Consider the following 12726-nt stretch of genomic DNA (forward strand, 5'->3'; position numbering starts at 1 on the left):
CTAGCAGCTCAGATATTCAAGTACAATTCTTATGCTATAAGTTTTGAGATTTAGTTTTTTCTCTTTTGAAAGTTGTGTTTGGAACTCTGTAAGTACTACAGCGTTGTTGGTTTCCAGGCAAGGTGTTTGGCTAACCTTATTCCAAAAACTTAGTAACATATTGATAATGTTTATTCCTCTGTGCTTTAAAGTTTTTGTTAAATTATTTGAAACAATTTGATAATGTTACGTTTAACTGGTAAGTGCTGTACCAAAAACCAGTTTCTCCACTTAAGATAGAAGCCTTCACTAATTTATGAGACTGTGTTGTACAAGTTTGTGTTCTCAAATCCATACCACTGTTTATACAAAATAGAAACAATATTATATGTTTGTTAAATTCCCAGGCTAACCCACAGAGACATGTTCATAACCTAATGTTGCTGACCTCTGATTTTAAATATACTGACTTCAAATTCCAGGACCTGGGAGCAAGACAGTACAGGAAAGAGTAGGAAAAAGAGAAGAGCTTACTCTCTTTGCTAGCTACTAAGATATGAACAGCAGGAAGGCTTTGGCTTTCCCAGGGTTGCTTGCAATTTTAAATTTAAAATTTTTAAACTCTATAGAGTCATTGGTGGAATTGCAGCCAATGTAGTTTAAAGATTTAAGGGAGAAATATTTTCGCCCTGTACTACACTTGTATACAGTTGAGTACTTGCTGGTATAGGGGAAGGACAGTGGTCACAATTTATGTTTTTGATCTTTTGCAATTTGGGATTAGGACCTTCCTGTAAATATTCTTTTGTTTCAGGGCAGAGGTGGGGTATAGAGGGAGGTGTATGTGTTTTGTTTTTCCTTTAAAGATCTTCTTCTATTTATTGTTTTGTATGATTTAAATATTTTCTTTTTATCGTAGGTTTATGGTAAATATACCAGTTCTAGAACAAATGAATCAGATTTTGCACATCTTGTTTATATTTTTACCCTTTCTGTGGGCACTCGGGACCCTACCCCCACCTGATGCACTCTTCTTATGGGCAATGGAGCAGGTTTTAGAGTTTGGCCTTGGAGGCTCATCTATGTCAACCCACCTACGGTAACTATTTTAAATATTAAAATGATATGTAATTTATTCTCAACATTTTTTCTTTTCAAGCAGATCTTTTTTTCCCTCTGCAGGTTGTTAATAATGTTCATCATTTCTACTGGAACAGCTGTAACATCATATTTCATTCCCAGCACTGTTGGTGTGGTTCTTTTCATGACTGGACTTGGATTCTTACTGAGTCTTAACCTAAGTGAGATGGTTTTTGGCTTCAAACACAGTGTGACCGGACACAGAGTTGGAACCAAATCTAAGGCTTTACCCAACAGTTCAGAAAAACAGTTTACTTGGAAGGAATACCTTTTCTACAGCATTGTATTAGTCTTGGCTCTCTTAGAAACTGGTTTGTTGCATCACTTTGCTGGTTTCTCACAGATTTCCAAAAACAGTCCCCAGGCTATTGTTGGCTATATTTTGATGATATTATTTATAATACTATGGATACTTAAAGAAATTCAAAGTGTCTATATCTTTGGAATTTTCCGGAACCCTATCTATCCAAAGCATGCGCAGACTGTGACTTTATTCCTAGAGAAGCAAACAAAGCTCATGAAGATTGGTGTTGTCAGACGGATTTTGATAAATCTAGGTAGGAAGACAAATATTAATAAACTTGTATTTTATCTAGGAAGTGTATAAAAATATTATGGAATTCCTGTATTTGTATAATGTTATACTGCATACAAGTGTTTATTCTTTTATGTTTTGGTTTATTTATTGGTTTTTTTAACTCATTGCTTAAATGTGCTCATAAAAATACTCATAGGCCAAAATAAAATATGGTAGAAGGGGTTATTTTGCCTTCATTAAATTTGTCTCTTTTTTTGTTTGCCTTAGTGTCACCTTTTGCTATGATAGCATTTCTTTCATTGGACAGTTCCTTACAAGGACTCCACTCTGTGTCTGTCTCCATTGGATTCACAAGAGCTTTTAGAATGGTAATGCTAATATGCACTTAATAGTATTTTCCTATTCCCAAATTTAATTATGATTTTGTTTACTCTAACAGTTTACTTAGATTATCAAATTCTGCCTAATAAATTGGTACATTTGTGTACTGCAGGTATGGCAGAATACAGAAAATGCTTTATTGGAGACAGTCATTGTATCAGCAGTGCACTTGTTGATCTCCAATACAGACATATGGTGGAACCGAAACCTGGATACAGGAATCAGACTCTTACTGGTAAATATATTTTTAACAGCTTTAATGAGATGTATTTCATGTACCATAAAATCATTCACTTAAAGTGTAAAGTTCTGCGGTGTATATTCAGAACTTTGCAACCATCACCACAATCTAATTTTAGAATATTTTCAACATCCCAAAAAGAAACCTCATACACATTAATAGTCATTTCCGTTCTGCTCTCCATCTCATCTACTCCCTACTCCAGCCCCAGCAACCATTAATCTACTTTCTGTCTCTAAGGATTTGCCAATTCTGGACATTTCACACGAATATGATTATACAGTATGTTGTCTTTTGCATCTGGCTTCTTTCTCTTACATGTTTTCAAGATTCATCCATGTTGTAGCATGTATCAGTATTTTATTCTTTTTTATTGCTGAAAAATATTCCATTGTATGGATATATCACATTTAGTTGATTCATTCATTAAATGATAGATATTTAGGTTGTCACCACTTTTTGACTATTATGAGTAATGCTGCTATGAACATTCAAGCACAAGTTTTTATATGGACATGTGAGTTCATTTCTGTCAGGTATGTTTACCTACGACTGGAATTTCAGTTATGCACAAACTTTACGTCTTAACACTTCAAGGTATTGCCAAACATTTTTCCAAAGTGATTGCACCATTTTACATTCTCACCAGCAGTGTATGAGGATTCTAATTTCTCTACATTCTCACCAACAGTTGTTGTCTAACTTTTTCATTATAGCATTTTCATGGGTCTTTTCATGATTTTGATACTGCATTTCTCTGAATACTAATGATTCATCTTTACATATGTTTATTGGCCCTATGTGTATGTTTTTGGGGAAGTGTCTATTCAAATTCTTTGCCCATTTTTACCTGGGCTATTTGACTTCTTATTGTTAAGTTTAAGAGTTCTTTATATATTCTGGATACAAGTTCCTTGACAGATATATGACAAGCAAAAATTTTCTCCCATTCTGTAGGTTGTCTTTAGCTTTCTTGATAATGTCCCTTGAAGCAAAAAAGTTATAATTTTGATGAAATTCAATCTATTTTTTTCTTTTGTTGCTTGTATTTTTGGTGTCATATCTAATAAACACTGCCTATTCAAGATCGTAAAGATTTGCTGTGTTTTCTTCTAAGAGTTTTATAGTTTTAGCTCTTAACATTTGGGTCTATGATCTACTCGGAGTTAATTTTTGTATATGTTATGAGATAGGGTTCCAAATCCATTCTTTTGTATATGGATGTACAATGGTTTCAGCATCATTTATTGAAAAAGCTATTCTTCCCTCAATGACTTTTCTTGGCACCCTGCCAGAAATCAAACAAATGTAAGGGTTTATTTCTGGGCCCTTATTCTTTTTTCCATTCATCTATATGTCTATCCTTATGCCAGTACTACACTGTCTTGATCACAGTAGCTTTGTAGTAGGTTTTAAAATTGGGAAGTGTGAATGTTATGACTTTGTTGTTCTTTTTCAAGATTGTTTAGACTATTCTGGTACCTTTGTGTTACCATAGAAATATTGGTTTTGGCTTTTCAAGTTTTTCAAAAAGGCATCTGAGACTTTGATAGGGATTGCCTTGGATCTGTAGATAAAATTGGGAATATTGCTGAAGCCGAGCAGGACCCTGTGGGGCTCCTGGGCACAAAAGCCTTTCTGTGTTCCCTTCCCTGAGTTCCAAAGGGCAGGTTCAAACAGTTGCTAATCGGGGAAGGGAGAGGATGGAGAGACAAGTGAGGAGCAGTCAAGAAACAATAGTGCAGCCTTGGGAGCAGGGTCCTGGTTCCTGCTCAAGGGATACACATAACAATATCTTTGAGCTCTTCTGCAGAACTAAAACCCCCACCAAATGGAAGGTGTTAACTACTTGATGAAGCACTCTTCATTCCAGAGAAGGTCACAGTTTGCCCGTCATCACCTGATGCCAGATGATCTTTGGATTGAAGGAATGCAGCAAGGCACCCTGATCCTTACCAGCAACGCTGCTCCCCTTGACTATAAAACTCCTCACCCCACCTCCACCACCCCCACCCCCGGGTTTGGGACACACAGTTTTGAGCACATTAACCCGTTGTGGCCCCCTTTGCCTGGCAAAGCAATAAAGCTATTCTTTTCTACTTCACCCAAAACTCTTGTCTCCGAGACTCAATTCAGTGTCAGGATACAGAGGCTAGATTTGGCTTCGTTGCTGTCTTAAAAATATTAATTCTTCCCCTTCATCTACTTGACATGTCTTCATGTTTATATCTTCTTTATTTCAACATTGTTTTGTAGTTTTCAGTGTACAAGTCTTACACTTTTATTAAATATTATTCCTAAGTATTTTATTCTTTTTGATGATATTATAAGTAGATTGTTTTCTTAATTAATTTTTTGAGTTGTTTATTGCTCAAGTATAAACTGCAATTGATTAGTTAATGTTAATCTTATATCCTGAAACCTCACTGAAATATTTTATTGTTTCTAATAGATTTTTAGTGGATTTCTTAGGATATTCTGTATATGAGATCATGTCATCTGCAAATTAGATATAGTAAAGATAGTTTTACTTCTTCCTTTCCAATCTGGATGTCTTTCATTTCTTTTTCTTACCTAATTGCCCTGGCTAGAACCTCCAGTATAATGTTGAATAGAAGAGGTAAGAGTGGATATCTTATGAGGAAAGCATTCAGTCTTTCTCCATTAAGTTGATGTCTGTCTTTTACCATTCCTGCTTTTAGTTCCCTTCTATTCCTAGTTAAATTTTTTTATCATGGAAGGTGTTGGATTTTGCCTCTTCTGTGTCTGTTGAAATAGTCATGTGGTTTTGGTCCTTTAATCTACTAACATGGTGTAATATATTGATTTTCAGTTGTTAAACCAATCTTGCATTCATGTAATAAATCTCACTCAGTCTTGGTGTATAGTCTTGTCTTTATGTTGCAGGATTCAGTTGGCTAGTGTTTTGTTGAGAATTTTTGTCTGATGTATATATTTGTGACTTTCTTATCTTTGGTTTAGGTATCAGAATAGCAGTGACCTCATAGAATAAGTTGGGAATTTCATATCAATAATCTTGAATGTTTGTAATATTCAGTATGTATCTTAAAATATTCTGTACTATGTAATATTTTGTAGTATAGAAGCCATCTGGGCCTCAGCTTTTCTCTTTGGGTAGCTTTTAAATTGTTAATTCAATTTCTCTACTTGTTATAGGTATATTCAGATTTTCTATTTCTTCTTGAGTTGGTTTCAGTAATTTATGTCTTTTTCTAGGAAGTTGTCAGTTTCATCTAAGTGATCTAATTTATTGGCATACCGTTGTTCATAATATTCTCTTATTCTTTTTATTTTGTTCTGTAAGGTTGCTGGCAATGTTATCTCTTTCCTTCCTGATTTTAGTAATTTGAGTCTTCTATGTATTTCTCTTGGTCAGTCTAGCTAAAGGTTTGTCAGTTTTGCTGATCTCAAAAAACAGCTTTTGGTTTTATTGATTTTTCTCTATTATTTTTCTATTCTCTGTTTTATTAATTTCCACTCCAATCTTTATTATTTCCTTACCTCTGCTTACTTGAGATTTAATTGCTCTTTGTTTTCTAGTTTCCTAAGGTGGAAGATTAGGTTATTGGTTTAAGATCTTTCTGCTTTTTCAATATAGGCATTTGTAACTATAAATTTCCCTCTGAGGACTGGGTTTGCTGTATCACAAGTTTTGGTGTGTGTTTCATTCATCTGAAAATGTTTTCTTGTTTATCTTGTGATTTCTTCTTTGACCTGTTGGTTATTTAGGAATTTGTCTTTTAATTTCCAGATTTCTTTCTATTGTTGATTTAATTCAGTTTTGACTGAAGAACATACTTTTCATGATTTGTATGAATGCACTTAGTATGATTTCAATCTATTGAGGTTTGTCTTATGGCATGATGTCTGTTTCTTAATCTGTAAAATATTCTCTAAAATAAGGATAAATTAAGGATAGTTGCTTAACTGTTTACTACTGCTAGTTCATGACTTAACAAGCATGTAATGCAAAGCTTAATCAACCTTAAGATAGACAGCACTCTGTTCTCTTTAGTACTACTTTTTTTTTTTAAGAGAGCTGAAACTTAAAAATGTAGTCTCATTACTGAGCCTGCGCGTCTGGAGCCTGTGCTCCGCAACAAGAGAGGCCGCGATAATAAGAGGCCCGCGCACCATGATGAAGAGTGGCCTCCACTTGCCACAGCTAGAGGAAGCCCTCGCACAGAAACGAAGACCCAACACAGCCATAAATAAATAAAAAAAAATTAAAAAAAAAATGTAGTCTCATTTATTAATTGTGAGATTGGAGAAAATTATAACAAAGGATCTCACATAAGGGCTATTTCCTTAAAAATATTGGAGCAGTAATAAAATTATACTGTTTTTCTTATATGGTCTTGAAAATTTATGAAAGGTATTTAAGAATAAAAAATTCATTTTTATGTCTCTGCAGGTTGGTATCATGCGTGATCGTCTGATTCAGTTCATCTCTAAATTGCAGTTTGCTGTGACCGTACTCTTGGCATCATGGACAGAGAAAAAACGTAGAAAATCAGCCACCACTTTATGTGTACTCAACATTGTCTTCTCTCCATTCATGTTGGTCTTCATAGTTTTTTCTACACTACTCTCTTCTCCCTTACTCCCCCTCTTCACCCTTCCTTTGTTCTTGGTGGGGTTTCCTCGACCTATTCAGAGTTGGCCAGGAGTTGTGGGCACCACAGCCTGTGTGTGTGCAGATACAGTGTACTACTACCAGATGGTCCCGAGTTTGAACACTGCCCTGCAGTCTGCAATGGCAGCTGGAAGTTTAGGTAAGTAAATGGGTTGTGCTTAAGAAATCCTCACAAATGTATTTAAAGTACAAAAAAATGAACACACAGAAAAACAGTCTTTTGATCCAACTGTTATACAGATTCTAATACTTTGATGTGCAGGCAGAAAGACTAAATATGAAGAAGTATATCTCCTACTCCTTATTTTGAGGGAAATAAAGTTATAAAATAAAAATACCAAGTGAAAATTTCATTTAGGTGATTTGACAATTTTTAAAAAACATTTTCTTGACTAAAATCAAGTTATAGTCCCTCCATGAAACATGAAAATGCCTTATCCCAAAATTTTCATGAATTTTAATGAGTTCATGTCAAGTAGATGTAACAGCTTAGGCCCATAAAGAGTGAAAACTAGCATTATATAAATATAAGATTGAAGAGCTTAAAGGAGTTTGCTTGTATCTTATTAGTTAATGTCTAGCAACTTGTCTGACAAGGTTAGAGGGTAAGGTACCATAAAAGCTTTGGTCAGTGATCGGTAACCTCCCAAAATGAAGTGCTATACGAATATTAGCAAGAATTTTGATGAGAATGAACTAATATTATAATTATAATTTTGTGATAATTTTATAATTTCATCATACACTAACTGTAAATTCAGCTATATTGTACTTCTCAAGGTTGGTTTTAGATAAAGTACAAGCCGATGACAATAGTGTGTTGTCTCCTACTGTATGCTTTAGCCCCTGAACTTGTTTTAGGTATGTCCAGTGACTTCCTAGCAGACTGACTCCCCTGGCAGAGAGTAGCAATTTAAAATTAGAATTTTAATGAAATGTTTATTTGGGTTGAACTTTTCTAATTATCTATTAAGTGAGATAATTTAGGAAAAATTTTATTTTTGTAATACAAATTTTTTGTGAATAATCATTTTCCTTTCTTATAGGAAATATTCTACACTTTTAATACTTTCATACAGTTCCAATTAATTTTTATTATATAGTGCAATGCCACTTTTTAAAATGCCTGTAAGGTTAAACTCACATCTGAAATAATAAATACCTTAGTAATAAGGTAGAAATTATACGTTATTATCAAATCAATTATATTCAGCCAGTAAGTGTGTTGTAAAGTGTTTCCTGGGGGAAAAACAGAAAACAGTGAGGTAACATTTCACACACATCTGATTGACAAAAATGTTAAAAAAGTCTGACATTAACAAATATTGGCTAGGGAGTGGGGAACAGGAACTCTCAAACCCTGTTGAAAGGGAATGTGTAAATTCATACAGCTACCTTGAAGAGTAAACTTAATAGTCTGTAGTAAAGATGTACATATCCCATGGCCTAGGGATTCCAGTTTTAGATTCCATGATCCAGTGATTACAATTCTAGAGAAACTCTTGCACGTGTGTCTTGAGGGTCCCCATGACCATTCCCAAATTTGATGATTTTCTAGGAGGACACATAGGACAGCATATAGTTGTGCTCATAGCTAAGATTTAGTATAGCAAAAGGATGCAGAACAAATACAGCAAAGGAAAAGTCACATGGGGTGAGAGACTGGGTGAAAGCTTCCAGGCGTGCTCTCCCAGTGGAGTTACACAGAATGTGCTACATTCCCCAGCACCTTGTTGTGACAGTATGTGTGATATGTTGACTACTGGGGAAGCTTATTTGAGACTCAATGCCTAAGGCTTATATTGAGGGCTGGTCATGTAGGCACCCGCTGCCTACCAAATACCAAAATTCCAGACTCCCAGAAGGAAAGCAAGTGCTCAGTATAAACTGTATTCTTTGCACAGACAGTTTAGGCACAATGCGAGACTGTTTATCAGTTAGGGTGGTGAGAGCTCTTTGGAAATACAAGTTCCCAGTTTCCAGCCAAGGGCCAACTTTGTAAGCAGGCCTTTTAACAGACAGCAGTTATTTCTGCTATGTTAACTCTACGTAATACATTGTACAAGCAGACTTGTACAAAGATAATTTATACAGCATTATTTATAATAGTGAAAAATTGGAAAACATCTGAAATGTTTGTTATCAGGGAAATGAATATTTAAATTCAGCTATATTCATACAATGAATTCTCAGTATAGTTACAGTGAAGGAGCTTTGTAGTCAATATATAATGTCTCAGAGACAATGTTGAAAGAAAAACTAAGTTTTAAGAGTATTTGTAAAAAAAAAAAAAGAGTATTTGTACAGTGTGGTAGATAGCACTTTATGTAAATTTTTAACACCACAAAACACTTTTATAGGCATGTATATAAAAATGTCCAAAATGTTTTAAATCATTAATGTGAAGTTGGCTTTTATATATTTAATATATTTTCCTAATATATTTAACATGTATTTAGGGTTTTATGTAACAGGTTCTAATTTGTTGTTTTTCTGGAAAATATATTCTTAATTCTTATAAATTATCACCTGTAGATTTTCTCTTCCAACTGTTCCTGTAGAGAGCTTAATTTAATGCCTCCTGATATGCAATGGATAGTTGTTTGTATTCTTGACGTAAAAAGAGGTTAGAAAGAATTATTAATTAGTTCCAAGTGTGTTATTAATTTTAAAGATTCACGTGGCAAAATCAAACAAGCTTGAACAATTACTTACTTTTTTTTTCTAATTTGTTTTAGGTCTCCTCTTACCTGGGTCTCATTACTTGGGCCGTTTTCAGGATCGTTTAATATGGATAATGATTCTAGAATGTGGCTATACTTATTGCTGTATTAACATTAAGGTCAATGTGCATTTGAAACCTCTCTAGTACATGTGTAAAAATTTTGTTATGCACACATCAAAGAATTAATAGCTCACTTTGGAAGAGTATTTTTTTACTTGTGAAAACACTTAGGATTGTTAAAGTATATTTCAATATGCACATATTGATAGACTAGTGTTGACTGTATGATAGAGCATAGTAACAAAATACACTTGCCCCTTTTTCATCCAGTCTTATTCTTTTTATCCCTATCTAGTTGAGCATCTCAAAAAGGTGACTCAGTAATATTTTCTTCACTCCTATATCATATAAGCATTCTCAACTTAATATAAAAACCTTCTTTTGACCCCACTGGCCTTACCTGCTAATACCCTGTTTTTCTCCTTTCAGAGCAAAATGCCTTATTAGAGTCACTTATAATCATGTCTCCAATTTCATTTCTTCCATTTTTCTCTTCAACTTACTGTAGGTTTTTGACCCTATTACCTATTACTCTAGCAAAAACCGCTGTTGTCAAGGTCTCCAATGGCTGTGGCATTGCTAAATCCAAGGATTGATTCTCAGACCCGTTCTTGACCTGTCAGCAGAATTTGACAGAGTTCATCTCTTCACTTGTTTCACGGATTAATCCTTGACAGTCTCCTTTGATGGTTCCTTCTCTTTTCCTTGACCTGTTAATATCACACTGCCCCAGTCCTTGCTGACAACTCCATCCTTCTAGTTGCTCAGATCAAAAACACTTGGGCTTTAGTCCAGTGATATTTGACTCCTTGTTTACTTCTATACCCCACATCCAATCCAACAAGAAATCCTGTTGGCTCTGCCTTTAAGTCATATCCTGTATCCCACCACTTCTCACCACCCTACTTTCAGCCACCTTCATTTCTTTGCTGGATAGCTGCAATCGCTTCCTAATTGGTCTCTCCGCTTCTGCCTCTGGCCCCCTACAGCCTATTATCAACCAGAATGATCTTTAAAATCTAAGTCAGATCATGTCACTTCCCTACTCAAAATCCTACAGTGGATATCTTCTTTCGTTCAGAGTAAAAGCCAAGGCCCTAAATGGTCAGGCTCCCTATTTGGTCTCATCTGCTACTTTAACCATCTCACCCTACTCCAGCATACTGGCTGTTCCCTCTGCCTGGAACACTCACTCTTCCTTCAGACAGCCACACAGCTAACTCCATCACCACCTTTAAGGCTTTGCTCAAATGTCACCTCCCCAATGAGGTCTACTGTGGGCATCCTATTTAAAACTGAATACCCACTCCCATTCCTGCCTGCACTTCCAGTCCTCCTTGCTTGCTTTACTTGTTCTCTATTTTCATAACACTTATACCTTCTAGCAAACTATGTAATTTACTTATTAATTTTATTGTTGATTACCTGTGTTCCTCCACTCTCTAATATAAATGTTACAAGAGCAAGGGTCTCTGTTTTTATTTGGAGAATATATCCTGAGCCCCGGGAACAGTGCCTGGCACATAGTAGGCCCTTAATAAATATTTGTTGAATGAGTAGTGAATGAATGAATTTTTTTGTCTTAGTGCAGATTGGATAAAATTGCTGGTGACTAAAAAGCTGTTCCTTTTAGTCCAGTGGTTCTCAAAATGCAGTTCTCCAGATCAGTAATTTTAACATGTCCTGGGAACTTTTTAGAAATGGAAATTCTTAGGCCTCACCCCAGACCTACTGAATCAGAAACTCTGGGGGAGTGCCCAGCAGTCTGTGTTTTAACAAGCCTTCCAGTGATTCTGACTCACCTAAAGTTTGAGAACTACTGCTCTAGTCTAACATGTACAAGTAGGAGAAGGCAAAAAATCATGCAGAATATGGAGGACATTTTCATTGCTTAATTTAGTTCTATTTTTTTAATGGTACAGTTTTATAATACCTAATAATGTGGGTCCTTTTATTGATCTTTCGTGCTCCATGAAATATATGATATAAAAGTATACTTTTTGGTGGCAGTCTTTTTTTCTTTCTTTTTCATTTTTCCGGACACAAGCTTGCTTAGCTATACCATCTACTAACATTTATATAACACTTTAAATTTGACAAGGCACTTTCATTACTTGCTTTACTCTTCACAACCCTATGTGCCAGGGTTATTTTTCTTTGAAAGAGAAGCAAAAGGAATCTCAGGGGGTAAGTGACCTACTCAAGATTGTGTACTAGCATCTGGCAGAGCCATGATGTAAAAGCAGATTCTGATGTCACATTCCGTGTTCTTTCCCTGGATCATAATACAACCTAACAGCATTGCCTTTTATTAAAATCACTGGTAGTTTTGTAAAGATGTATAAATAAATAAGCAATAATTATAATAATAATAATAGTAAACAGTGACCTGATGTATCCTCTTCAAGTGATTCCTTCTAGCGAAGTAATTAAAATGGGTTTAAAATTTATATAAGGATGTATTCATAATATTCATTCTTTCAGCATATATTTGTTGCTTCCCTCACTGTGTGCCAGGTACTAGTTTAGGCACTGAGGATACAGTAGTAACCAAAAGAGAGCTGCCCTGTGGAGTTTATATTGTAGTTGGAAGAGATAGACGATAAATATATAAATCTGTATTATTTTTACATTATTATAATTTTTTTAACTGGAACAAAGGAATGGTTAGATAAATTATGGCATATCCATATAGTAGAATACTGCTCTCATATAAAGTAGGATGGAAAGGATACAAAGCTAATGTGCATATTGTGTAGTTCCAATTTTGCTCCCCCCCAAATTTGTATAATTTTTAAAAGTTTTTAACAAGTGTGATTCAACCTTGACGTACAGTCTTAAAATTATGGTCATACTCATTAAAATTGTTTTGCCAATTTCCAGTGGAATTTCTAAAATTTCTTTAAAAATATAGCATTATTTTTCATATCTATATCCAACATCAAATGTATTAAGTGTCATTAAGTTTGAATTAAGGTGTAGCTCTCGGGTTAAAGACTTTTTTT

General features: G+C 34.8%; 1 protein-coding gene across 7 annotated transcripts in view; it reads left to right on the forward strand.

Annotated features, from left to right (window-relative positions):
• Positions 1 to 12726, forward strand: part of PCNX4 (pecanex 4) — a 42529-nt gene that overhangs the window by 15229 nt on the left and 14574 nt on the right. For all 7 annotated transcript variants that reach the window (XM_036842155.1, XM_036842154.1, XM_036842157.1 and 4 more), the window contains 6 exons: positions 899 to 1078; positions 1162 to 1676; positions 1925 to 2025; positions 2151 to 2273; positions 6715 to 7075; positions 9675 to 9778. In XM_036842155.1, the coding sequence (XP_036698050.1) occupies positions 899 to 1078; positions 1162 to 1676; positions 1925 to 2025; positions 2151 to 2273; positions 6715 to 7075; positions 9675 to 9778 (1384 nt within the window). The remainder of the gene's footprint in view (positions 1 to 898; positions 1079 to 1161; positions 1677 to 1924; positions 2026 to 2150; positions 2274 to 6714; positions 7076 to 9674; positions 9779 to 12726) is intronic.

This window comes from Balaenoptera musculus, chromosome 2, assembly GCF_009873245.2.
Source record: "Balaenoptera musculus isolate JJ_BM4_2016_0621 chromosome 2, mBalMus1.pri.v3, whole genome shotgun sequence".
Taxonomy (NCBI): Eukaryota; Metazoa; Chordata; class Mammalia; order Artiodactyla; family Balaenopteridae; genus Balaenoptera; species Balaenoptera musculus.